Source organism: Tympanuchus pallidicinctus, unplaced genomic scaffold (assembly GCF_026119805.1).
Source record: "Tympanuchus pallidicinctus isolate F22 unplaced genomic scaffold, pur_lepc_1.0 scaffold6, whole genome shotgun sequence".
In the NCBI taxonomy this organism is placed as follows: domain Eukaryota; kingdom Metazoa; phylum Chordata; class Aves; order Galliformes; family Phasianidae; genus Tympanuchus; species Tympanuchus pallidicinctus.
In genome coordinates this window covers 623,093-650,560 of record NW_026294780.1, presented here as the reverse complement: position 1 = coordinate 650,560, position 27,468 = coordinate 623,093, and the positions used below count along the sequence as shown (strand labels likewise).

At 39.9% G+C, this 27,468-nt stretch overlaps 1 protein-coding gene across 3 annotated transcripts in view; it reads left to right on the top strand.

Moving 5' to 3' along the window:
* The window catches only part of FRMPD4 (FERM and PDZ domain containing 4), a 298,756-nt gene that overhangs the window by 152,698 nt on the left and 118,590 nt on the right, over nucleotides 1–27,468 (top strand). For all 3 annotated transcript variants that reach the window (XM_052664668.1, XM_052664667.1, XM_052664669.1), the window contains exon 2: nucleotides 24,136–24,252. In XM_052664668.1, the coding sequence (XP_052520628.1) occupies nucleotides 24,136–24,252 (117 nt within the window). The remainder of the gene's footprint in view (nucleotides 1–24,135; nucleotides 24,253–27,468) is intronic.

The window sequence follows — 27,468 nt, the reverse complement described above, 5'->3', positions numbered from 1 at the left end:
GGCAGTACATGCATTTGTGAACAATTACTGTCAAGGATGAAACATAGGAAGAGTAACATTTCATCAAAAATCTCTGACAAGCATCTTGAGAACTCACTGGGAATTACAACTTCGATTGAAGCAGACATTGATGCATAAGTTTTGCATGGCCAAATATTCCACTAATTTAATATCATTGTATTTTTACAGTATGAAGGGATAGCTAATGCAGGAACATAATGAGTTGACAAGAGTATTTGTGCAAAATAAAGTGAACTTACACTTTTTATCCTGGTACACTAGTGCCTTCTCTACCACCTTACTTGAAAATATATTAGTGCTTACAATACAAGATGAAATTAGGAGAGAAGAAATTGCATGAAATCCAGGAGCTCCTGTTTTTCTGTATCATGCATAGTGCTCATGTGTTGATATTAAGGGCTTAATTATGCTATCTAATCAAATTCAAAGTACCTCAGCTTCCAAGTGGTTTGCTTTAATCAAGGTAGTGTTTAATCTACTGGGTTCATCTGATTTCTAGGCAGAAGGCAGCTTGGAAATGTTTGGTTTTGCATGGCAAATCTGAGGTGTTTGAGAAGGACTGATGTGAAAATTTGGAGTATTGTTTTCAGATGGCATCTGAAGTTCATAGGCAAAGGTTATCATGTCCTTCAAACCAAGCAGATTATTGAGAATCATGGATAAGCTTTCTTAATTGTGGTGCAAGCAACATGAGGATTCTTCACTGCAGCCTCTAAAATTGAGTCCTAGATTACATGGACAGAAAAAAAAAAAACTTTGGATAAGATTGTTAGATTTTCAGCCGTTCTGTTGAATTTGAGTGCCCAAAAGAAAGAAGAATCTGAACTTAAAACATCTGTAGTGTTTTGGGATTATAAAAATATAAATATTTTTGACCTGGGAAAACTCATGGATATCAATTCTTTTTTTCTTGTTCACCATGATATCATCTATATATATTCTCTCTCTGTTTATTTAGTGAAGACTAGCAACCTAAAAATTCTTCTTACCTGCATAATATAACTTGTATTTTTCTCCCATCTCTCTGATTTATCACCTTTTTGGCTGGTCCATATTCTAATTTGGAAAGAACATTCTTCCTTATCTATACTATTTTTCTTCATGTTTCCCCTAGAGCCACCTATGAATTCTGTGAGCATCACAGTTCATCATTTGTAGGTGTTCAATTTTAGCTATAGATCTGAGGCAAGAAAACAGTAGCCTATTACCACCTTAACTAGCTTAAGAACTTCTTATATCATCTTGTCTTCTTTTTGTATAAATCATCATGGGTCAACTGCTAAAGTATGTGAATTAGTTTTATCTTTTGATTTGACTTCCTGCACAGATGAAAAATTTACACGCACTGATTGGTCCATTAAGCCTGTATTTTCCGTTTTATTTCTGTTTTCTTAGTTATCTCCCAATTTGTTTATGTGCCCTGATGTGATTCCTGTGGCTCATCACCTATTATATAATGATTAGATGTGTCCCCCATCATTCACTTGCATTCATCTAGTTCTTATTCCTGCCACTGACTCTCCTTACACTGTTTTCTGAGTAGACAGAGATCTATCCTCAGCAGATTTGTTTCAGGAATGCATTTGTACTTTTAATTAAAAAAAAAGTGAGTTGAAAAAAACAACTGTGGCTACTGCTATTGTTTTATCTCCACTTAAATGTATTTCCTTTTGGTTTTCATTTTAAACATAAGAATATTTCTCCAAAGTAATGAATCACAGAATGGCCTGGGTTGAAAAGGACCACAATGATCATTGAGTTTCAACCCCCCTGCTATGTGCAGGGTCGCCAACCACCAGACCAGGCTGCCCAGAGCCACATCCAGCCTGGCCTTGAATGCCTCCAGGGATGGGGCATCCACAGCCTCCTTGGGCAGCCTGTTCCAGTGTGTCACCACCCTCTGAGTGGAAAACTTCCTCCTAATATCTAACCTAAAACTTCTTTATCTTAATTGAAAACCATTCCCCCTTGTTCTGTCACTATCCACTCTCGTAAACAGCCTTTCCCCCTCCTGTTTATAAGCTCCCTTCAAGTACTGGAAGGCCTCACTGAGGTCTCCCTGGAGCCTTCTCTTCTCCAAGCTAAACAATCCCATTTCCCTCAACCTTTCTTCATAGGAGAGGTGCTCCAGCCTTCCGATCATCTGGCCATTCTCTGGACCCAATCCAGGAGCTCTGCGTCTTTGTTGTGGTGTGGGCCCCAGGCCTGGATGCAGTACTCCAGATGGAGTACTTTATGAGGTACCATAGAACTTCTGCAGTTCTCTTAAGTGATATTTTCGTTATGATTTGTTGATTTTCTCTGGGCTGCATCTATCTGCTGAAGGTGGGGTGTTCCTATCACCCTAAACCCCTATGGCAGATGTTGGGGGTGCATTATAAGTCAAATTACTATGCATAGAGTTTCTGCAATTTCTTTTCCATTACCTGCTGCTCTCATTTTTGTCATTGGTAAACAGGTTTAGTCCCAGCTAAGCCAAATAAATCCTGCCGTTTGATAAAAAGGGAAATGAGGAATGTTGTGCCTAAAGGAATATTTCAGCTTGTCATTCCTTTTCAAGAAAAAATGTTACCTTGCTTTACTGCTACTCCCAGAAAGGAAAAGAATATAGCCTGAGACTAATATCTCTTCTGGTGCATCATTCAACCGTTTCCCTTAACTTGAAAATAAAAACCTCACTGATCATAATTCATACTTGGGCTGCTGCTTTTCTGCATCTCTGTATGAGTACCTGCAACTCAGGATAGCAGCTCAATGTGGGGACAGCATGGGGGTGAGTTTAATGTACCTTGGGTATGCTATAAGTATCATTTTCCTTTGAAAAAAGGAGTTATGAAGAACAAGTTTTCAAAATTGCAGTTAAGAAAGTATATATCTGCTTAGAGGAAAATGACAAGTCTCTGAAGTGCTCTTATAATAAACCAGCTTCCTTTTGTATGCCATCAACAGAGAATTCACTCAAGGGTTTCAAGTGTGTACCTATTCAGAAAGTAACACAGTGATGTTGATGCATTTGATATGGCTTTGGCACCTTCTGGACTTAATAATCTTGTAACCAGCGAATGGAAAAACAAACTAAAGCATCAGAAGAAATATTTGGAAGCATAAATGCTTAATCTGGCATAATGCAAATTATTCTTATTTTAAGGCAGACACTCAGTGAGCAGGTTGCAAAAAAGAAAAAAGAAAAAAACTGTATATAAGAAAACCTATAAAGCAAAACTGTACTTCAGTGCCTTTGTATTCTGGAAAGCTGCTCTGAGGGCAGTTAGGGAAGAATAGGTATGTGTTCCATGCAAGACTGTTTGTTTTTGTTTTGTTTGGTGTGTTTTATTGTTGATTTTATTTGTGTGTGTTTGTCTTAATGAAGAGTTTAAAACCTTATCTCTGCAGAAGAGAAGGCTCAGGGGACACCTCACTGTGACCTTCCAGTACCTGAAGGGAGCTTACAAGCAGGAGGGGGGCCAACTGTTAACGTGATCTAGTAGTGATAGGACAAGGGGAAATGGCTTTAAGCTAAAAGAGGAGAGATTTAAGTTGGGTGTTTGGAGTAAATTTTTCATTCAGAGTAGGTAAGGTGCTGGAACAAGTTCCAGGTTGCCCCAAGAAGCTGTGATGCCCCATCCGTGGAGGCACTCAAGGCCAGCTTGGATGGGGCCCTGTGCAGGCTGACCTGTTGGGGGGCAGCCCTGCCTGTAGCAGGGAAGGTTGGAACTGGATGATCTTTCAGGTTCCTTCCAACCCAAAGCATTCACTGATTCTGTGAAAATTCTGTGATTTGCTCGCTGTCCCTAGAGAGTGCTCTTTCTGCATCACAGGCAATGATGCTACCTCCCCTCTGCTTTTACCAGTTTGTCCCAAGCTATGGATTGGTGGCTACCAGGGCCTGTGCTTGCCCTTCTTGCTAGCTGTAAATGAAGTGTGATCTTCAGTGCCAGAAACTTTCAAAATGTCATGAGTACGCATCTCAAAAATACAAGTGAATGGCCTATGTAAAGACTTTGGCCCTGTGGGACCTGAGCATTGTTCTGTTGTATTTTAGCATACAATATAAGGGCTTTAAGAAAACAGACCCTGAAAGGGTGCTGCTAAGCAGTAGCTGAAATAAATTCTGGAATTGTCTTTCCTATGCTTTTAAAATGAGTAGTGTCTGGATTTTTGTTGAGCTTCCTCTGAAGCCAAATGATGATTCTGAGGCCCCCACGCAGAGCCTGCTGAGACCATGTTCCACGTGCTGCTGGGACTGGATGGCAGGACAGAGCCGCACCTCATGGCATGGTCGAGCCCAGGGGCTTTCTGGATTTGGAGGTGAAATTGTAAACCTCTGAATATTGCCTTGAAAAATGGTCTTGGGTGTCGCACAGTCATCAGTTCACAAGATATTCATGTGCTTTTTTGTAACTGCTGACTTCATTTGAGATCTGATTTACAGCTTATGGTGCTGTCTTTAGGTGCTGGTCTATTTCTTTCTCTTAACCTGGGGTTTAACTGGATTTCAAATTCAGTTTTTCTTTAGTCTTGTTGAGAGGACAAGCTCCTAGTTGCAACAGTTCCTAGCCCTGTCTCACTCAGCGCTTTCTGCTGAGTTCCTCCAGTCCTCTTGTGGAAGCAATGAAGTCAGATTTTGTATGGAATAAGCTCTGATAACGTGTGTATATGCACGTGTACGCTGATGTATTTGGTGGATGCAGGAGAATTGAATTTCCCTCACTCCAGGAGTGAATAATACCATCAATTTGTCCTTAAAAGCTTTTTAGGAATTTCTGGAATCACATTTTGTCCCTTCTAGATGATGCAGCAGACCCTAATGACCTCATCCACAGATGACTCAGGACCTGGGTTGATTTGATAGTTGGAGCTGACAAGGAAGCTCCTGGTGCTGAATTCCCTATCAAGCAGACAGCTCTGTTAGAAGCTTTCTCGATTTTTCTTGGGCTACCTCTAGTGCCTCTGAAACGGAGCACATCTTGAAGGTGTGCTCTTGAAAGGTGTTTCTTTGAAGATGAATGCTGACTTGATTTGTGAGTAACAAAATGCTTTCAGGAGAGGGAATTGAGAAATGTGGAAGGAGTAAGAAATTCAGGCCATTTATGGGGTGCTGCATGCAAGTGAATTGGGAGTGAAGTAGCAGAGGAGGCAAACAGACGTATGCACAGGAAAAACCCCAGCGTATAGGGTACGGTGATACAAACCTGTGACAGGGACAGAAGCACTGTTTCTGGCTCTGACCATATGGGGAGTCACTGTACGATGTGATCAGGAGTCATATAAGATTAGAGCATCGAGAAGGGAGTGATCAGTTTAAATAAAACCAACTGAGAAAATTATGAAAGAATCCAAGATTGCAGTAGGAAAAAAAGAGCTTCACAAAGCACATAAACAGAGCAAGACAGAGCCTGCAGGCTTGTGCTTGTATTTAGTGGAAGTGTTTATCTTCAATGCCTTGGGCGGTGTAAGAGGAAGAGATGAGACTGAACTAATGTGTATTCTCCCTGCTTTTCCCCCTCTGCTGTCACCTCTCAAATGACATGGTTATGCTTCCCTTTGGTTGGAGGGGTGACTCAGAGGTTATTGCCCTGTCTCACTGCCTCATCCTCTGTACCTGTGGCTTTGCAGCTGGGCTGTGGGAGGGAGGAAGGAGTGCAGGGAGTCCTGGTTCCTGGAGGCTGGGACAGTCAAGTTACAGGGCAGATCAAGGGAGCTAAGAAATGTCCTCAGAGATCATTGTGTTCCACTTATGTGCAGTTGCAAATTGCTTTGTGCACTGAGTGAAGGACGGAAAGGGGTGGCAAAGGAAATTTGGTGTCAGATGAAGTTTGCATTGTTTGGGTGGAGAAAGGCGCTGTTTTATGACTCCATGTGCAGCAAAGCACATGAGGTAAATATGACAGTAAATTGAGAAGCACTTTCCTTCCCAAGAGACACTAAATATTAATGAAGGTACAGGTGGTGCGCGTGCAGGCACACACAGAAGAAAATATAAAAGGAAGTAGAGCAGTTATAAAAAGCCAATCTTGGAAGAGGCTGATGGCTGGCTTCCCGGAGGCTTTTGGCAGGGGGAAGGTTGAGGCAAAGGCAACAGAAGCAAACAACAAAAGCAAATCAAAACAGGGTTTTATAAACTCCTTAGGAACTGGGAAATGAGACTGAAGGGAGAAGAGCATCCTCTTCTTAACAGATAAAAGGAGATGTGCGGTAACAAGCGATATGGAGGTTTGATCTCTCTGAAGGTGACATGTTTGTGATTGATTTAGGCCAGTCACTGTGCAGAGGCTGCAGCAGGCCATGCTGGGTCTGACTGCAGCACCTCACAGCTTTGGGGAGCCAGGCCTTGGGGCTGGAAGTGACAAGGGAACGACTTCTGCTGTCGTGAAGAGAGCTCGTAACATACTAATGGGGCTTAAAGCTAAGCTAGAATGCAGGGACAGATGTCAAGGACAACAAATACGATGGTTCAGTAGCTACCCCGTGCTGAAGGAGAAATGCCCAACCCAGTAACCCTTAGCAAGAGGATGGTGGCCCAGAGACCAGAACTGAACAGAAGGCATTTTAAGTCCAACGCTGCCAAATGTGAACTTATTTTAGCTTTGTATGGGGGAAAGACCAGATCACTGAAGCATTTGTTAAGTTTTTACACTTCCAGAACAATGCTGAACCTGAAGCTTCCAGGTCTTTCCCCATACCATTTCCTTCTTGCTCTCACCCAGCAGATGCTCAGCCTTGGCCTCTCATGGTTTTTCTAGCCCGACAGTAACAGGGGAGGAAGCTTTTACTCAACCTGTTGACATAGGAAGATTAAAGGTTTGGAGGATCATCATGGTTTGTTTGCTCTTCCTGCACGCAAACTGTTGGGAATGGACTTTGTCACTGTATCTTCAGTAAGGAAGTCTGATGTGATGAGGGCACAGAGAAATGGCAGTGAAGAAGCTGTGCAGCTCTGCAGCTGCTCAAAACCATCAGCAAAAAAATTATGTGTCTGGAAGATTGAGTTGCTTTGTAAAAGCATGAATGCAAAACTTGCCTATTTCAGAAGAATGGTGCTTTTTGTCACCAGTTTTTTTTAGACATGTGATAATTGGATATCCGTGGGAGTAACAGAAACTGATTCTAAACAGGGCCCGGCTACAAAATGATGTTCCTGCTTAATTAAGTCCTACATGAAGAACTTGCATTTTGCTTGTATTTTAGCTACCTAATTGTATGCTCATTGCATATGTCTTTTAAAAATCTTTTGGCATTTCCATTGAGATTGGATAGCAAGATAGTAAAAAGTATGTCTGAATCCAAGAGAGAAATTGAACAAGATGACAAATCTTAAGGTCTAAAGTTTAAACTATTTCTTTGGGAGGATCACAACAAGTTGCCACTGCTCTGCGGGATGATTTGCTTTGTTCTTCGAATGCTGTCCTGTGTGGAAGAAACTTAGAAGTCTCTTCCCTTGGTGTCTGAAAAGAAATCAAAGTAGATGTTGAGTGCAAAATGGAGTAAGCAGCTGCAAGAAGTTTTCTACAGGGGAATGAAGGAGAGTCCATGGGAGTTACAAAAAGGGAAGCCACAAATAGTTCCTTTAAAAAGTTGTACTTTTAGGGAAAAGTTAGAGCAGAATTTACCACTTTAAAGTGTACAGCTAGCATGTAGAGACTGCTAGTATTTCAAGGCAGATGTTGCTACCATGTAATAGAAAAGATTGATGTATAATGCTAGGAAGCAGTCCTTGGCAGCAAGATACTCAATTACACAGTGACTTCACATGTGCATTGGAAGAAGTGGAGCCTTGAGCAACATTCACTGAAAAGAACAGGTTGTGCCGACTTATTAATATTCTTCTTTCCATTTCAATTTGTTTCTGTCTGTATGTTTTTCTAATGCCAGTTAAATGTTGAGGTATTTGGACATTCTGTTGCCTTTCTAGTTTATTTGAAATTGTATGCCTTCTGCTGAAATTATTGCTAGATTCCTTATAGCTTTTAGGAAAAGAAGCAATATGTTTTGTTTTCTGTCCAATGATAAACAAATATGGGAATTTTGTATTTTATTTTATTTTTCATTTTTAAACTCTTGAATTGGGACGGTAAAGCTAGATTTTTATTTTTTTTAATGTGGTTAAGAATAAATATAGAAGGACAATTAAAAGTTTGTTGAAATTTCAGCTGAGAGGAGGGTATCAGATTGCAAGTTAGCATAAAAGATCAAGATTCCATGGAGTTTAATTGGAAGGCAAGGTCATGACACTTGCAATAGAATCAGAGGTTTTAGATCAAAAATAATGATGATGGGAAGAAGAATGCTGGTAGAGGGAAGCTGCAAATGTGGGTGAATTGAGCTGTGAGAGGAAAGCAAAGTGCTTTGCAAGATGTCTATTGGCAATACTTTATGCATAAGCATATCTGCATATCTCTGCTTTCTCCTTTTCATGGGTAGCTATATGCACTTCTTCATCAATCGGTCTTAAGAAGCTTTAGGAGTATAAAATGTCTATGCAAACAATATCTGACAGAAAAAGGCATGGATAAATAAATAATGTTTACCTATTTTGGCAGGATTATATTCTCATACAATGCCCCGTAAACTTGTAGGTATTAAAACGTTCCTATTAATGCCACAGTAGATCACAAGCACCGGTCTGAAAAACATTGCTTGCTGCCTGCTTGCATTTCAAATGTGCCTATGTGTCTGTTCACCGTGACTGGGTTGATAAAAGCAAAACATTGCCTTGTGGTGACTTTTAAGAAAGCAAGTTTATTTTCTGAACAATGAGTGAAATATTTACCTTCAAGGAGGGAAGAGAAAAAAGTACATCCTCTCAGATATATGCCTGTTTCCCTGCTTAGCAATGAGCATCGTTTTTATACAAACAGTAAACCAACTTCATAGCTTCAGGACTCTGAGTCAACAGTGCTTAAACCATCAGCAGAGTTATGCAGCTGCAACTCAACTTGACAGTCTGTAAATATTTACCACCCAAACCACAATGGATCTTTCTTTGTGCTGTCAGTTCTGTGAAAGAAATCCTGTGCTGTGTGAGATGCTAACATGGACAGCAACATTTCTGGGCATGTGCTGCACTCCAGTGCCTGCAGTCTGACCACATACATACCTGTAGCAAGCACCAGAAAACCTTCCTGTGGGGCTGGTGTGGAAAATGAAGACTGTGCTGCAGAGGTCAGCAGCATCACTGAAGTTTTATGCAGGAATGCTAGTTTGGGCTGGAATAGTCAGTCTTCTTCATTATTATTGTTAATATTGTTCATGTATGCTTCTACTGTGAAGGGATTTATCTCAGCCCAAATCAGTACAGCAGGGAATAGAGTTTGTCATTGATCATGTTCCAGGGATAAAATAACTTCTCATTGAAGTGAATAATAAAATTTCCTCCACCTCAGATGGAATTTGATCTTCTCTATATCTTTAATAATTACTACACAATATAATCCTCTTGTTAAATCTTGTTAAATGTTCAATTATAATAATTTTAATTTTAAAAGGCTTGTCATATCTACATTTATTCTGTTGGAAGGATTGGTGATAAACAAAATTAATTAAGTCATTTAGTAACAATATATATGCTGATGTACTCATTTGCTTTAAAACACCTTGGTCTGAAGTCATAGAATCATAGAATCCTTAGAGTTCGAAGGGACCTTTAAAGGGTCATCTAGTCCAACTCCCATGCAATGAACAGGGACATGCACAGCTAGATCAAGTCACCCAGGGCCTGATCCAGCCTCTCCTTGAAAATCTCCAGTAACAGGATGTCAACCATATCTCTGGGTGACACAGAATCACAGAATGGCCAGGGTTGGAAGGGACCTCAAGGATCACGAATCTCCAACCCTCCTGCCACAGGCAGGGCCACCAACCTCCCCATTTAATACTAGACCAGGCTGCCCAGGGCTCCATCCAACCTGGCCTTGAACACCTCCAGGGACAAGGCAACCTGTGCCAGTGCCTCCCCTCCCTCACTGTAAGATTTTTTCCTTTTATCTAATCTAAATCTACTTTTAGGCTTGGCATCTGTTTATAAAACACATACCTAAATCACCTCAAACTTAGATTTATTTTTCTATGTAATTGTGAGCAGGTTTATAAGCAGTTGAAGCAGCTAAAGTTTCTGTGTGAACACGAAGAATGCTGCAGTGAGTAACTCCACTTACTAAGCATCTTTTTTGCCTGTTTTGTAAGTAAGTAGGCTGCTATGAACGTATGTAAAATTTCTGGATTTCTTTGCAATAAGCAAGCTGTCAAGTTCTGCTCTGTGCTTCAGAAAATGAGTGGGAAAATTAATACATTGAAGAAACAAAAATAGCTCCCTGAAGTATAGTGGAGTCCTTGGTGATTAAAAACCTCAGGCCTTCAGCCTGCTGACCTGAAGCTTGGATTTGTGCTTGATCAGGCTTTGCCAACTTTCTAAAATGTTGGCGTGTTCCCTAACTGCAAGCAGGCTCTGGTAGCTTCGACTGCCCCTTGGGTTCTGGGCATCCTGTGATCTGCTGGGCATCAGAAAGCCTGGAGAAGGAAAGGCTTAGAAAGACAGGAGAGCAGTAAAATGAGGTAATACTTGTGTGACTCTGGAGTCAAACTCGATGAGGCTTTTCTTGTTGCTTCTGTCTACAGTAGCTATCTCAAGTAGGATATATTTGTGCAAGATAAAATGAAAGGATGTCAAGGATAATCTGTTATTTAATGGCTTCTGTAAAATAGGTGATTAAGTAATTTAAGAACCACAGCTGGGAGAGAATCTGTTTGGAAACGATGGTTGCTTCTTCCCCGAGTTTTACCACTGCCCTCTACACAGGGCATGATATTGAGGCTGAGCTCAAGCTCACCTAGGTCTGACAGACTGTGGCCACTCGTGAGGCCACTTTTCCTTCTCCCCTGGGTAAAACGAACTCATGTGGTGTCCTGCAAGTACCCTGAGCTTCCTCTAGTCTGACACAGCCATACTTTCTTAGAGCCCTTCTGCTGTAAGGGCCTTACCTACTGTTCTGGGCTGCTGGCAGCAGTAGGCAAGCAGATTTTACTCTCCTTTCCTAAAGTTTCCTGTTTACTTTTATGCTTTGTATATGGGAATGTACAGGGGAATGCAGTTTGTGCATTCCCCTACGCTGTATCTTTTTTTCTTTCTTTCTTGGGAGTCAGGAGGATGACTTGCATTTCATGAATGGCATGGAGGAGCTGGTAGTGTGACTAGGACTTACTAATTATACTGAAAAAGTGTGAGAGGACCCAAGTTACAGACAGTGTCGTAAAGTTATTTGGAAACAAGGCAGTTGTGGCTGGCATGGTGATAATCATAGAATCATAGAATCACCGAGGTTGGAAAAGACCTAAAAGATCACCCAGTCCAACCGTTCACCTATTCCCAATAGCTCCTACTAAACCATGTCCCTCAACACAACATCCAGTCTTTCCTTGAACACTCCCAGGGTCGGTGATTCCACCACCTCCCTGGGCAGTCCATTCCATAATGTCACATGTTAAATGGGTTAAGCCTTTTTCATCTGTGGAGCTCTTAAAAGCAAGAAGGAAACAGCAAAGAGTAGAGCTGGCAAGATGAGTCTGAGCTTTGCAGTAGAGTTTTCTATTCAGTCACTGAAAATGAAAGTTTATCTCAGAATTGCATTGGATATTAAACTTCAGTACTCATATGCTCCCACTCACATTTGCCTATACTGATACCTAGTTTCATCGTTGTTGGTCAGCCAGTTATCAAGCGAGCTCTAAGAACTGTGAGTGTGGAGAATAGGTAGTTTCAAAGAGCTGAACTGCATGCAGCTATGTATATATATATATATATATATGTGTGTGTGTGTATATATATGTACAGCTCAGCTGGAGCACACAGCTACACGCTGCAACCAGATACATCTTTATTACTATAGGAAAACACCCATCAGCACTACAACTTGGTGTCAGTATTAAACCTCTGTAAGTCCCGGAGTCCCTCTAATATTCTGACTGCAGGGAAACTTCTTTTCTCTGCAAGATTTCTAGGAATCTGCTTGTCAGTGGCTGTTAGCAGGTTAGCTGTATCTGTTGTACTTCTGCCGGAATCCTTTTTTCTTAGCTATCACCTATGGTTGGCTGAGAGTTTTTGAACACTTTCTAGTAGCTGTCATAGTGGCAATACAGTTACAGCTTGCCAGAATGTATTCCTGTCAAGCAGAAATATCCATATTTCTGTTGAGGTCTGTAAATGAGTGTTAGTATAAACTAAAGAAGGATTTAGATGTTGTTGTTATTGTTTCCTATTCTTTGTTTTTCAGGAATCTGTTGTCACAAGGAAGTTATAAGTCCATTTACCTAGATATATAACTAAACAACTTCATATCATTTGATAAGAGGGATTTAGGTGGTTTACCTTCAGAGTGCATTTTCAGGCATTAAATTAAATTGGAGGAAAAAAAAAAACCAATACATTTTATATTACGTTTTTGGCTCACAGATTATCCTAGTCACTGTTTTAGGGAATGGTGATACAAAAATAACACGGATATAGGCCACATAACAGCAAAAAGAAAACAAAACAAAAACACAGAATAAGCAATTTTATATTGATTAATAGAATATAGTAATGGAATTCAACTATTCAGGAGTAACTCTAGGCAACTTAGTTGGCAGTGTAATACGTATTTTTCCCTCTCTTCCAGACTGTTTTCTCCTGTAATCCTATGGCACATACAAGTTAGTAGCCTGCTGATGTAGGGTAAACACTGCATTGTCATTCAGCGGTAGCATTTGCTGTTGACTGTGGGCCACGGGCCCATTTGTTTGAGGCAGCTGGTATTAGAAATGACCAGTTAAACTGTAAGGCTCACTGCTAATGTTAAGGACAAACAAAAGAAAGTGGTGCAACCACGTGAACTCATTTTAGAATACAGCTTTGTTTCTCTTTAGCAGAGATTCTGTCATTGCTTTCCAAGTCTGGCTTCTGCAGCTCCATGCAAAACTCCATGTTTTAAATTCTCCTCTGTTGCACGTGATTGGGCAATCTCAACATCACATCATGGTGAGATGGGCTCTCAGAGCCTTGCACTTCTTGTGTTCAAGGGCTGGCAGGACAAAAGAGGGAAGGAAAAAGTATATATTGCTATGGACTGGAATTACGTATGTCTTCAATTATTGAATCATCAGAGCGTGGATAAAATATTTCTTGGCTATTCGTGGCAGCCTGGGAACAACAGCATTAGAAGGACTCTAGATTTTTCCGAGCCCTTGGGATCGGGTACAAAAAAGTATTTTAACCAACTTTAGAAGTGAAATAATGAAATGTCAGTGCTAATGCCCTCATCTTTCAGATTTTTTATCGAAAACAACACAACATCTTATGTAAATTGTGGGCTAATATCATAAAGAGGCAGATAAGTTCTGCTTTTTAATGTCTTAGTAATCATAAAATGACACACTCAGGAAAAGTAGTTGTATTTATATGTAATTAAAATATCTCTAGCATTTCTGCTCCAGCTACAGGCTATTTCATGATATAATGCTTTCATACGTTTAATGGGAAGTGATAAAATATTAGAATTTTATCTTTTCTAAGTGGCGTAGTCCCTCTTTTGTGAAGACATGGTATCTTAAAAGCTGCTTTTTCTGATTTTTTTTTGAAAACAGTATTCTCTCTGAGAGCTGAATTATGAGTTGTTGATAAGTAAAAAAACAACAAAACAACAGCCTGATCTAAATATTTAGGTTGATGAAGAATCTAAAAGTGGATTTTAATTAAAAGTTGACAGTCTTAAGAAATGATAAGCTGACCCGATGCTTGATTTCCTGGTTCTGTAGCAACTTTCTTGAGAAATTCTATGCTTTGCAATGCGGGTGAGAGCCAGTTTGACATCACACTGTGTATTTTGTCTGCCAAGAAAAAGTGAGGTCAGGTAATGAAATGACATTGGCAGAAGTTTAAGAGAATGCTATTAGTTCTGTATTGTGCTGAGTTTTTACTGACTCAAATTTGAGTGAAAATTCAGTGGAGATCGTTCCTGCCTACAGTGTATGGCAGGATAGTAGGAAAATGTGATTTTAAAATGGTAGAAAAGGTTGGTGCTACTTGTACTCTGGCGTACATGTGGTTGTTGTAAAATGCTGAAGCTTACCCTGTTGTGGCTTCTTTTAATATTGTTTTGGTTTTGTTTTTCTTTCTTAAGATAAGTTTTAAGTGTAGTGGTTTAGCCTGGCAGGCAGCTAAGCACAACACAGCCATTCGCTCATTCAAGGCTGCATGCAGGACTGGGGAGGGGGAAGTAAAATGGAACTAAAATTCATGGGTTGAGATAAGGACAGTTTAATAGCAAAAAGCAAAAGAAGAAGAGGGAAAGCAAAAAGGAGCAAAAATATACAAAGCAAGTGATGTATGTACCTGCTCCAAAACTAATGATTCCTATTTTCATGGCAACAGCAACAAAGAGCACGGTGTCAGTGTTTGATGGAGCAGTTTATATTTATAAAAATATCAGTATTTTTAGACACATTTGAAAGAGGGCATTTTGGTTGAGTTTTGTTGGCTCCCTCTTCTTGGAGCCATTAAGTCTAAGGAAGGAGGAGAGAAATTAAAAATAAAATTGTCCTTCTGGGTTTGTTAATGTTTGTTTTGGTTCTACATGCATCTTGGTTTGCAGCATAACTCTGCATTGGAACCTACTGTTGCTGACTTACCAGTAATTCAGCTACTTCGAATTTGCTATTATTTGCTTGGCTTCATAAGTGGGTCTATTTCTAGAGTGTTTTAAATAACCCCATATCTGGATAAGGACTTTGTAACAATAGTGGAAAGTTAACTTTTGATTATTACGGAAAATATTCTTTAAGTGTGCTGTTTCTCAGGAGGTTACTAATTGGCCAATAATGCAGATATGGAAGCCTATTATAGACCTCTCAACCCTGATGAAGAAGTAGATTAAGTTCAGTAAGTAGCCGAGAGAAATCTCACTATTAGTAGCCCATGTTCTCGTGGGGGGACTTGAACTTCTCAGATGTATGCTGGAAATAAAATACATCAGATTGCAAACTAGAGAAGATACCCTTCTTTGACCTGATATTTGCAAACAGGGTAGGGCTTCTGTGTGATGTAAAGGTTAGAGGCTGCCTTAGGCATAGATAACACAGAATCATGGAGGGTTTGATCCTTGATAAGTAAGGCTTTCCAGAGGGTGGGCTTTGGCCTATTTAGGGACTTGGTTGACAGAGTGCCACGACAGGTGGCTCTAAAAGGCAGAGTCCAGGAAGGCCAGACCTCCTTCAAGAAGGAAGTATTCAGGGTGCAGGAGCAGGCTGTGACTACATGCCTAAAGTTGAGCCAGTGTGGGGGGGAAGACAACACTGCATTTCCAGTGTTCTGCTCTGCACTGCATTAAGCGATTAGTATTGTCACAATGCATTCAGCGAGCTAAATAACATTTCTATTGCAGGTATTAGGTTTTAGGAATATAGTAATTATTATATGGTAAAGTTTTCTGATCTGTTCAGGAAAAAAAAAGAAAAAAAAAAAAAAAAAAAAAAGATTTTCTGGAAAATCCAGAAAGAAATACGAATAAACCACTCACTAAATGTGAAAGAGCCAAATATTCTTCATTTTCTTCTTCCACCCTCCTCCTCGCTCCCAGAAATACTGAGTAAACCTATGAAAGCCTAAGGTCAAAATCCCCATTAAGATAGGAAAACCATCTCACATACATCAGTGTTTAGTGATGTACAAAAAGTGGAAGAGCCTTTTTCAGGCAGCTGAGTAAAAATCACAATTTGCTTCCTAGAATCCTTTCTGGCTTTTACAGTGCGAGTTTCTGAAAGGGGAAGAGGCAGAAGTCTGTTGCTGAAATGATGAGAGCTGATGAAGAGGCTAATATGAATACATAGTAGCCCTAAAGGTGAATTATTTTTAGCTAGCATTGTGGATGCTATGTATAGGTAGATTTCTAGTTTAAGTTACATAGTGAAACATATGGACTGTGAGGGAGTCCATGACATCATCTACAGCCCCTGATCCTCAAGAATCTCTCTTCACAAGCCTACAGGTTTTAGCACTAGCAATGCATTTTGCAAAGCTGCCACATCAGGCAGAGTATTCTTTTTGACCTCTCTGGTCCTGACTAATCCCAAACCTGATAATGAAAGTGATAATCAACTTCACTGGCCCAAGCAAACACCTCAGGCTTCCATCTGTTCCTGATATGTGCTCATTGAGTCTGTCTCAAGGCACATATCTGCATATACACCAGCAGAAACTTCTCTTTGCTCTCAATGGACAAAGCTGTGCAGATTTTCTGTAGAGGAGTGAAGTAGGTGAAGGCAATTTTTTCCAGTCATGTGAAACTGCCCCTTTTTTCGCCATCAAGTGATGGGCAGCTGCTGTGTTTCTCTGCTTGTCTGGCAGCCAGGTGATCCCTGGTAAAAGAGAACCCTGACTGATCTGATCCACTGCATGACACTGAGCTCTCATTATCTCACTGCTTTAGATCAGCAGCAATGGCAGGTGGAGGAGGAATTAATGTGAATGCCTCCTATCCTCCACCCAGGTATAGACTGTCATTTAGACATCTCTGTTTTAGGCACTGTGGAATTGGAAGCTCAGGTGATCTACAGAAAAAAAAAAAAAAGAAGAAAAAAAAAAAAGGCTGTCAGGATTCTCTACAAAGGTGTTTCCTCTACTAGATTGTTATCTGGCCAGGAGGAGTCTGCTGTGAAGTTTGGGGTCATACTTGTGTTTTTTTATTCTGTTCCACCGAAGGAACTCAAGGTTGAGTGAAGCCCTTAGCATTAGTTCAGAGTAAGAATGGCTTATACTCTGTGAAACTGTGAATAATTGAGAGGGTCTGTAGTGGAAGACTGGAAGAGGGGAAAAACAGTCAGGAGCTATTTGCTCTATCCAGAGTATGAGGAGTAGCTATTGCCTAGATCCTTTTACTAAGAAAGCAATATTTACAGTGGGACACAATTTCTGAACATCTGGCTTTCCTCCTATGAGGAAAGGTTGAGGTAACTGGGATTGTTTAGCTTGGAGAAGAGAAGGCTCCAGGGAGACCTCATTGTGGTCTTCCAGTACTTGAAGGGAGCAGATAAAAAGGGGGAAAGGCTGTTAACAAGGGTGGATAGTGATAGGACAAGGGGGGAATAGTTTTAAACTGAGACAGGGGAGGTTTAAGTTAGATATTAGGAGGAAGTTTTTCACTCAGAGGGTGGTGATGCACTGGAACAGGTTGCCCAAGGAGGCTGTGGATGCCCCATCCCTGGAGGCATTCAAGGCCAGGCTGGATGTGGCTCTGGGCAGCCTGGTCTGCTGGTTGGCGACCCTGCACATAGCAGGGGGGTTGAAACTCAATGATCATTGTGGTCCTTTTCAACCAGGCTTTCTATGACTGCGTGATTCTAAGAGAACTTGGCTTACTCATCATTTTCACTATTAAATTAAAAATAGAATAATGATTACAAATAAATAACTAGAGAAGGCACTGGTTAACACCATATTCAAAGAAGGCGAGAGGTGTCTTTTTTTCTTTTTTCTTTTTTTTTTCTTTTTTTTTTTTTTCTATTTTCTAGGAATAGCATTTATCTTGTGTTTGACTATGCGTGATCTGGGCAGAAATTCAGAATAAGTCTGAAATGCATTGTAACATTGCTCTGCCTTTGTCCAGACCATGGATGTGTCTTGTAGGATTACTGAGGCAGACAGTTGTCACATGGCAAAAATATATTTTTCTAGCATTTCATTTGCATGGCTAAACAAGAAAAACAGTCATTAGGTCATTAGAGGTCACCCTCTATTTACATGACTTAGCTGTAGGAGGCCCAGTATGATTTTTTTCTTAGTACAGTGAAGTGCATCTGGGGCAGTTCATTGTCTTCTGTTGTGCTCTGTGATAGAACTGCTTCTATGAGGTTTTGTGGGGCTTTGTGCAGAAACATCAACCTTTGCAGTGTTCTTGATCTTGAATCGGAAAATTGCTGTTCATTAGTATGTCTTATTGTACAGTGCTTCTCAGGAGTGTTTTGATAGCTGGGTATGATGACTGCTCTTGATAGTCTATCTGCAAAGTCTCCAAATTTCTTCTTTTCCCTGCTTCTTCCATTTTATTATTTTCTTTTTTTTTAAATTAAATGGTAGGATCAAAGTAGGCATAGTGCTGTAGTCTTCTAGGACTCGAGTGAGTGAGAACCGGATTGAGAAAGCAGGCTTCTATTCCTGAGGCAGTAGAAGATTAAATATCACAGAGATACTATTATTGAACTCTGTGTTGCAATCGCAGTCTCATTCTTACTTACAAGAAAGAATAATACAAAAATGACATGCCTCTAGTGTTCCTGTTGGAACCTCCTATGGTTGGTTGAGGCTAGGCTTAAATACCAGGGGCTGCTATGGAGCCCCATTTCTCTCACAAACAACTTTTGAAAGTACAGTGCAGCTTTTGTTTAGGGTGTCTTCCTTTTGGAATGGATTGGTGAGGGGCTGATTTCTGAACAGGTACATGGCTGACAGAGGAAGTGGGTTTTATGTTCTTGTGCAGATACATTATCAGTGATGAAGAAGTTCTGTAAATAACTACAGACTGTGAGAAGAACCAAGAATTTAAATACATTCCAATACATTAAATATCCAAGTGGTAAGCGTAGGGGGTATGGAATGGGAATAAATAATCAGATAATAAAAATTGATGATTTATTATGTTATATAAGAATTTAAAGATAGAATCTCAGTGCTCGTTGTAGTGGCTTCCTTTGAGGGTGACATAGAATTCATCTTTAGATTCATATGCATGAAATTCAAATTTTGATATCCCCATGGAGTGAAATATTAAAGTTCCAAATCTCAGTCATTGTAGACCTAGTCAAAATAGGTAGAAAGACTGCAAATTCACATGACTGCTTTAGAATAGAACTGAATCTAGCTCTTCAGCGAGAGCCTGCATGTTAGAAGTGCTCTTCAGCTCCTTCTTGAAATGCCTACTTTAGAGTTTCTTCAGGGTCTGTCCAGCTATGCCATTCATGTGTGCAGGCCTGAACTGGTGTCTCAACATTCACAGGAGTGAAGGAATTTCAGAGGATGACAATGAGAATAACAAAGCCTGTGAAAACCATCGCTGCAAGAGTGAGAGGGCATCAAGCAGAAAGTGCCAAGTGTCTGTGATACCTTTGTTACTCCAGTGTCAATCAGTAAAGCTGAAAACAGTGGAACAGGAGCGGTACCTTTAAAAATAAATGAATTCAGTGCCTTCCCTTCCTGCCTACTAAGGGATTTGGCTGACCTAGGTAAAAGGAATGGAAGAGTGGAATCAATTCAGATGGTTTAGCACTACTCTTCATTCTTCTCCTAACAGGAAGGGAAAAAGACAGATGCATTGTGAAAGTGAGGAAGGGTTTATAAGCTCTGTATTATGACTTCTTCATCTAGCTTCTTTGGACTCTGGCCTCAAGGGCTTAACCAGAACTCATCAGTCCAGACCTATGTAGAGAGATCATGGTGCCAGGATACTTGCTGCCTGAGATTGCAGGGAACAAGAGTTGAAGACCACTGTGACAAAGACTGTCCAGATTTCTGCCTTCTTCTTATCGTTAGGGGAAAAAAATTGGAAAGTATTAAGTTCGCTACTGTTTTTAATCGTGGTTTGAAATCTGTCAGCAGATTAGGAGTTCTTGGGCAAGGGAATGGAGTCTACTCCAGTGATTAAGCAGACCTGACTCGGTGTCCAACTTCATTCCTAAGGAAAGAAGAATATTTGTATCCCCCATCTGCAGAGAAGGATGGACATAAACACAGTGTCTGTCTTCAGGATGGATAGGCATCATATTTCTATCTAGCAAATGTTATGCCTCAATAGACTCTAAGTACACTAAATAAAGTTGGGACATTCCATTTTACTTAAGTGCTCTCTTGTTTTTGCCCAAGGAATATCTGAAGCAGGCAGGTTTTGTCCTATCCTTCATTTTTGCTGCCATGTGGCTTTCTGTGAGGCCATGGAAGAGGCAGAGATGAACCCAAGCGAAAATCTAGCCACTAGCTTTAAGGTGATCCAGTTTACTTGTTTTGGCATAGGAGCAGCTGTGATGTGAAGGAGGACTGGTTACAGGAGGGTGGGAATGCTGCTTTGTGTCAGTGCCACTTCATGTTGTTTGAAAATTGCGGCCTGGAAGCTTCATTTCCACCAGTTCAGAGAAACATTGCATTTGTAACATAGTTTACAGGCTTGGGCCCATAAAGTGGTGTAATTAAGTAGTCTGTCAAGATTTCTATAACAAAGATCTATCGACAGGAATCTCCAGTTTCTGTATTTAAAAAGAAGTTCTGGATAAAACTGCATGCTTATTGTCTGAATCTGTAAATGCTACTTTATGTTTTGTATTCAGTTTTCCATAATATTTAAATATTTGATTTTTTAAAATTCTTTTTGAAACAGCAATGTTTCTATTTTAGACTATCTATTAGGATTTATATTTTAGGCTATCTAGATCCTGCTGTCCATGGCATCTTAACAGTAGAGTTTAGATATTGAAACTGTTCTAGTTTTGATTTTTAAGAAGAGATGGGTACTATTTGCAGGCTTTCGCTTCCTATTGCACCATGGTTTATGCTTAGTGCATTTTGAATATTGTGTGAGTTGCATACTGCTGGTGTCAAGTACAGAATACTTGACATGTGCACATGTTTTTCAGCCATGCCTCAAGCACAGAGTAACAAATAGGTTGACCTTAAGACCTTTGCTGTGGTGTAGCTATTATATTCCCAGTATGACACCGCCTCACAAGGCACATTGATTCCTTATGTGCTACTTGAAGTATTTAATGAATTGATTGTTCAGTGTGAAGCAGTTTGAAGTGATCTGTTTTTCTACTGTTACAAGGTATCAACAGAAGGCAGATGCAACATCATGGCTATCGCCTTTTCAATTTTCTGCTGGCGTGATACTGGCTTAGGTCTTTCAATGAAGTTATCTGCCTAAGAGCTGTACAGTGCCATGTGCTGCAGCAACAGGTGTGATTGCAGAGAGCAGGGATGGTGATGGACAGCAAGCAGTGACATAGCAGTGCTGGAGCTTCCTCCACAGGCTTGTTGGGGTAGAGGTTGTATTTCTTTCCACTTTTGAGAAATATATGTCAGAGACATGGGCCATCTTAGTGTGCTCCCCCTGCTTTGCCTGTGAGGGAAGGAATGGCAAATGGTGATCAGAGAGCTGAGGGATTTATCCGAGATCACGTGCAGGGTTTGTACTGGAATCTCATAACAGTCTTCCTCTATAGCAAGGCAGCCCCCTGATGTAAAACCTGCCGAAATGGCTTTGTGCTCCTCCTGGGTGAAATGTCTGGCCTTCTTATGGTTTCCTACAAGAGGCTTTGGTATTCCTTCAAGCACTGATCTCTTCTTTGCCATCTTTTGCCTAGCACTGTCCACTGAATAGAATCCTCGCAGACAAACAGAATAATATTCAACAAGTGAGTCAAATAATGAGATTTGTCATCTCATTTTTTTTTTGAGACTCTACTGTTTGAGATGCTGGGAATCACCAGTGCTGATCACCTTGGAGTTTTATGTATACTGGAACAGAAGAAATCTTGTTTTATTGATGTGACATGAGTGTGGATTATTGAACTGTACAAACAGCTATAGCAAGCATTCTGTTGGGTATTTGTTTTCCCCCACCTTGAGCCACCTCAGTGTTTGCACTCATCTGATATCACATCATATACAGGTAGACAGACAGGTGAATCCAATCAAGTGCTGATTTCTTTCCCACTGATTATAAGAAAGTCTGGAGGACAAGAGAAGATATGTCTGTAGATAAGTAAGGCTGTTAGTACCCATCATTATATGAGAGCTTCTGTCATCAATAGCAATTCAAGGGCTCAAGGGAGCTTTTCAGGGGAATTAAATTTACTTTAAAAACTGCTGAAGTTATAATTCATACAAAGATGAGCCCTCAGTTTGAATGCAGAGAGGAGCAGTATTGATCATCACTACTGTTGTGGACTCCTACACATTCTTTTGTAATTGAAGTTTGATGTGCTTTACGCAGGAATTTAAATGTCCCTGTGCCCTTTTTTCAGATGGAGTTACTGACACAGGCATTGGAAAATGTATTTTAATTAATTTGAACAGTACTAAATGTATGGGTATGCCTTTATAATCCCGGTAAAATATGTTACTTTCTACTTTTTTTTAGCCAACTGCAGTATTTCAGGTCCAAAATGATCTTAAGTATCGTTTGAATTCTAGGGAGATTGTTAAGCTGTCGCTCTTAGGTTGTAGAATGGTCAGTCAAGTATAATGAGAAGCATGAATGCTGCAGCTTAACTTCCCATGAATCTTTATGAGAAACTGTTGAAAATAGTTACCTTTAAACCTTGTTTTCTTACCTCAGATACCTGTTTTTTAACTAATTCCTTTGATCAGGAATGGGTTAGTTACATTTATCCAAGGAAATGTAGCATATTTTACATTTATGTGTTAAGCTCACTATGAGTAACTGTCATTTTATTAAGATTTCTCTCATGTTCAAATATTAGTCTTTGGCCCTGTCCTATGGCAAATAGCAGTGTTTGAATATGCTAACAGAAATGTTTTTCTACTTCTAGAAGATAGAGTACTTAATGTAATTGGTAAATCAGATGATATCTAGCTCTTCATTGTAATGCTCTACTTTACATGTAAATTATGTTTTGAAGCACCCTATCTGTTCTCAGTAGTGATTAATCCTTGAAATAAAGGGGGAGGGGAAGTAGCTAGTTTGTTTTTAATGATGCATTCCTCCTTTGGGAAAGATTAACTACGTACAACTTTGTTGAGTTTAGCAATTTGCAATGAATTGTTGAGTTCTCCACAGAGAGCAATTCTGTTCTTCCACAAATGTGTTCATCAGGTTATATTACCTTCTGTTTCTCCATGGGAATGAAATTCTTACATCTCTATCTAGGAGAATAGATATTACGTTCAGTGCTAGTATTTGAATTTAACATAAATATAGTAACAAAAACTAAGCAGTAATATATTTCATGGGCAGATCAAAGAGAGGGAGAAGGTGGCTATTTCTAAACATACTCTTATTTTGTGTCTTTTGTTTGCACTTCTAGGCTTTAGGTTGTAGTTGATGCTCCTTGCTAATTCGTCTTGGCTGTCTATGACAGCCAAGTTTGGTCTTTAGCATCTTTGGTTACTCTACCTCATTTTCCAGTTCATTTTCTTTTTTTGAGTCATACACAGTTATCCATGACTTGATTAATTTTGCTGACAGACTTATTTGTTGCCTTCTGGTCCTGTAAGTCCCACAGCAAAAGTGTGAATATGTGGTAAAATCTAGCTTAACTCTTGCAAGTGAGGGGCAAAATCCCTGTGTGAATGTTTGGATTTCCTATGGAAATCTGTGGAGGATTCTTGCTAACTGTCTTTTTTTGTGTGTGGAGTCAGTAGATCACACTGCACAGAATTTATCAGACCTGTGGAGAAATACTGTCATTTTGCAGAGCTGTTGAATTTCTCTGAGTTAAGTGAACTCTGTGAAAGCTGCTGTTTTATTTAAGATGGTCTGACTTGGCACATGCTCAGTAGCTGGATATTAGCAGAGTGCTCAAGCAGTGATACATGAGTGTGTGCACAGAGATACTGCAGCCTTTCAGATGTTGTCCGGTGGAAGGAAGTAATGGATAATGATTAACTGCAACAACATTTCATGTTGAATCAGTTTAGTATCCATACACAAACAGTAGTGTGATGGTCTTTCATTCTGTCACATGAGGCAACAATGGTAGCAGTGAGAACAGGTGCATATACCTGTTCCTGGCCATTTGAACAGGAGATGGCAATGAATGGAAATGCTCCTCCTTCCCTGTGCTGGAAACTATTACAAATGAGTACCGTGTTTGTGGGACTGACAGTGTGTAACAGCTTTCACCTGCTAAACGTTTAGGCTCAAAGACCATTGGAATGGTCTTTGGAAATGGTCTTCTTTCCACTTCCACAAAGAACATTACAAGTATGAGTAGGCCTGCTGGCCTGTTGCTTGGCTGAATTCTGAGTGTATTTTTCGCAACTTGGAAAGTATTGAGATGTTGAGTGAATTACTTGAAATAAATAGATGTAGAGAATAAATACAGCAGACAAGTCACATGTTCTTTTCTTCCCTCCAATTGCAGCCACAGGAACAAGTCTTCAGGCTGGCCTCATCCGTCAGGGACCTGGAGCTTGAACCAGGGGACACCTTATGGATGGGAGATGACGGCAAACAGAGATGGAAGGGACTACTTCATCAAGTAAGTGGGTAGTGGGAGCTGTGCACACCTCAGCATGGTGTTGCAGCACTACTCCTGACAGTACTTCCTTGGCATCCTAATTGCAATTTCAGCCTTACACAGTTCTTGTTTCAATGCTTTGTTTTATTGCAAACTGATAGCTTTGGCTGTATTTCACTGAGCCTTGTCTTTTTTTAAGCAATGTTTTGGTACTTGGTTATTTAATTTACCCAAGCAAACACTGATATAAAGACCTGTAATTCACTGAAGAATTGCAACAAACGTCATTAACAAAAAATAGAAATAAAAATGCCATGTTTAAAGAGTAAGACAAAAGGTCAGTTTTGACTAGGATTAACTACTCTCCTCCATTTCTGCAATATGAGCTCTTGTAGCTTGTCTAATATATTCATTATACTAGTACTAACAAGGCACTTGTTTTGATCTTATATAGTTACTATTCTAATTCTTAGGTTACCCATAGTCTTTTAACTCTGGATTTAAAGGTTTACAAAATAAATGTCAATTTGATTTTATTGTAAACAAAACTGTATTTCCTTTTCCCAGTAAAAACTGTACAGAATTATTCTTAAAATTACTTAAATGGCTTGGATAAAAAACAGTTTGCTCTTTGAGTACTTTTATGTGGCTTTGGAAATCCTTTGCTAAGAATGGGAGGCAGTAAGATAGAATGACTGCTTGATGCTGAAGCATTAATTACTTATGTATCATTTTAAAGCCAGTGTATAGATTCTGCTCATGTGAAAGGATGTTTTTTGTTGTTTTTTTCCCCAATTATTAATTAATTTTTATGTTTACCATTCCGATTAGAAACTTGCAAATGCTTTAAAATTTCCTTCTTGAGAATTGCAGCCTTCTTTTAACACAGTACAGGGATCAGACTTGCTTAAAATTCAGCATTAAAAAGTCCTAAATTTCCTCAAGATCTTTAATCAAAAATAATTCCACAGGGTGAGATCCCCTTTCCTTTCCTTTGCATTCCTCCCCCATTTGCCCAGTGCCTGCCTCGGCTTCTCAGGAGGCAATTACTGTTGGAGCCCAAGCAATATTTGTAGCTGTGCGGTAACCTGAAGGCAACCAGGGTATGGCTTTCAGGGTTTAGAGAACCTTCAGACATGTCCAAATTGAAGCTAGTTGTCTGTGTTAATGAGGGCTCAAAGCTGACTTTGAAATGCCGCATTCTTTCTGTTAGAAGTATTTTGCTCTGCTTTTCTGTGAGACACAGGGTGCAGTGCTGGGCAAAGTGGTGCTGAATGCCAGGCACAATACAGCTATATTAGCATAGATTTTCTGCCTGAACTAATTAGGCTTGTCAGGAAGTATAGGTGAGCCTCAAAAGCACTGTGCTGATGGGACTGTGCTACTTCTGTTACTCTAATTACTGAGGGAACCTGCACCACTTAAAATTGCAAATGTAGATGTGAGTAACTGCAACCTGCCTGGAGTGCAGTAGGTCTTTCTCAATATTGGAAACTACTCTTCAGGGGCTTAGATTTTTTTCTGCAGAATTTCAGCATGTTCTCCTCTGCCTGTCTGAGAATCGTCTGAACAATAATATCCAGCTTATGAGGACAGGCACCACATTGGATTCTTCCTTTTTTCTCACTGGTCACATAACGAGATGCTCTATATAGGCTAACTATAAACTACTGTGGCTTATAGAATGAAAAGCATTAATTGTCATTAATTTTGTAATTTGTGAGCATTTTCTAACATGCAGATGATAATGATCATTTTGTTCGGGTTTTTGGATTGCCTTTTAGTACCTTGATGTGCCATCACCCTCTCTTAAGTGCAGAAAAAGTGAGTCTAGGAACAAGATTCCAAAATAGGCAGTAATGATGCCAAAAGCAGTGTCAGATTTTTTTTCTTGATGTTACTTTGGTTTTCAGTTTGTTTCTGTATTTCTGTGTTGCTGCAAGGTGCTTGCTCACAATTCTCTTTGAGGCCCTAGGCTCCCATTTATCTCTGAATGTAGATTGCAGGTACAAATCATAGAAGCAAACTGAAGAGATCTTAGCCTTGGTTTTCAGAAATAATTTAATAAAAAACACGGATTTAGTGAAGTGCCATTTGCTGTAGTTCATTTTCAGGGTGACAATGGTACTGATCACAAAAAAAACCCCTCTGCCTCTGAACCCACTTCCTACGGTCTGTGAATTTTCTAGGAGCAGGAAAAACATATAAGCTTCACAGCAACTGTCACTTGATTAATTACATCCTTTCTGCTTAAAATATGTAACAAAAGCAATGTAATACAAACATTACATGAATTATGTGGTATTATTTCAGAAATTTAACAGAGAGGGCCGTGATCTTTCACAAATTTCAGGTGTTCTAACACCAGAAACTGCTGTAAAAGTACAACATACTCTAGGGGTAAATCTTTCCTGAGCTTCAGATCTGAAGATTTTTGAGAAAGCAAGGATCTTCCTACATATCCGATTGGGTGACCTTCACTCTGAAAATGCAGACTGATACTACAAAAACTTTTCCATGGAAGAGCTCTTCTTTGCCTTGCTAACTACAGCTTTACCAAAATAGTCACTTTTTCACCAAGCAGAGGTGGTCTAACTGCTAGCCTTGGTTTTACCTAAACTTTGCAGACCTAGTTCCAGGTCAGGTCTGTAGGTACAAATGTTTATTTCCTGTTGCTTGTGATCATTTCTTCTCATGGTATCTCGTTTTGGCCTAGATCATTCTAAAGAAGCCTCATTTGCTTTGCAAATACCTACTAGAAGAGCCGCACGTTTATCTAGGTATTACTTTATTCTCATGTTCTTCATACATTCCTTTCTTCTGTGTGCCACTTTTAATTCTCCTTTCAAAACTTAACAGAATCAAAGTGGTAGATCCTTGCACTGCAAAATAGGTTTGTGGTCCAGTCATTGGCTGTTCTCACTCTGAAAAATTTTGTTCTGATATCACGACGGAGCCTGTGCTAGTGCAACTTGAATCCATTACCCCTTGTCTTCTCCCTGTGGCTCACTGTGAAGAGACATCCTCTGTCATCTTTGGAGCAAGACTTCAAGTGCTGAATACAATGCTAAGCTTCTTTTCTCATGGGTGTAAAGATCTACCTCCTTCAGTCTTTCATCAAAGGAGTGCTTCTCCAGCCCTTTGAACAACTTTTTGTGCCTCATTTGGACACTCTCTGATTTGCCCACATCTTTTTTTCAAATTGCATGGGCAGTGCTCCATGTGTGATCTGACAAG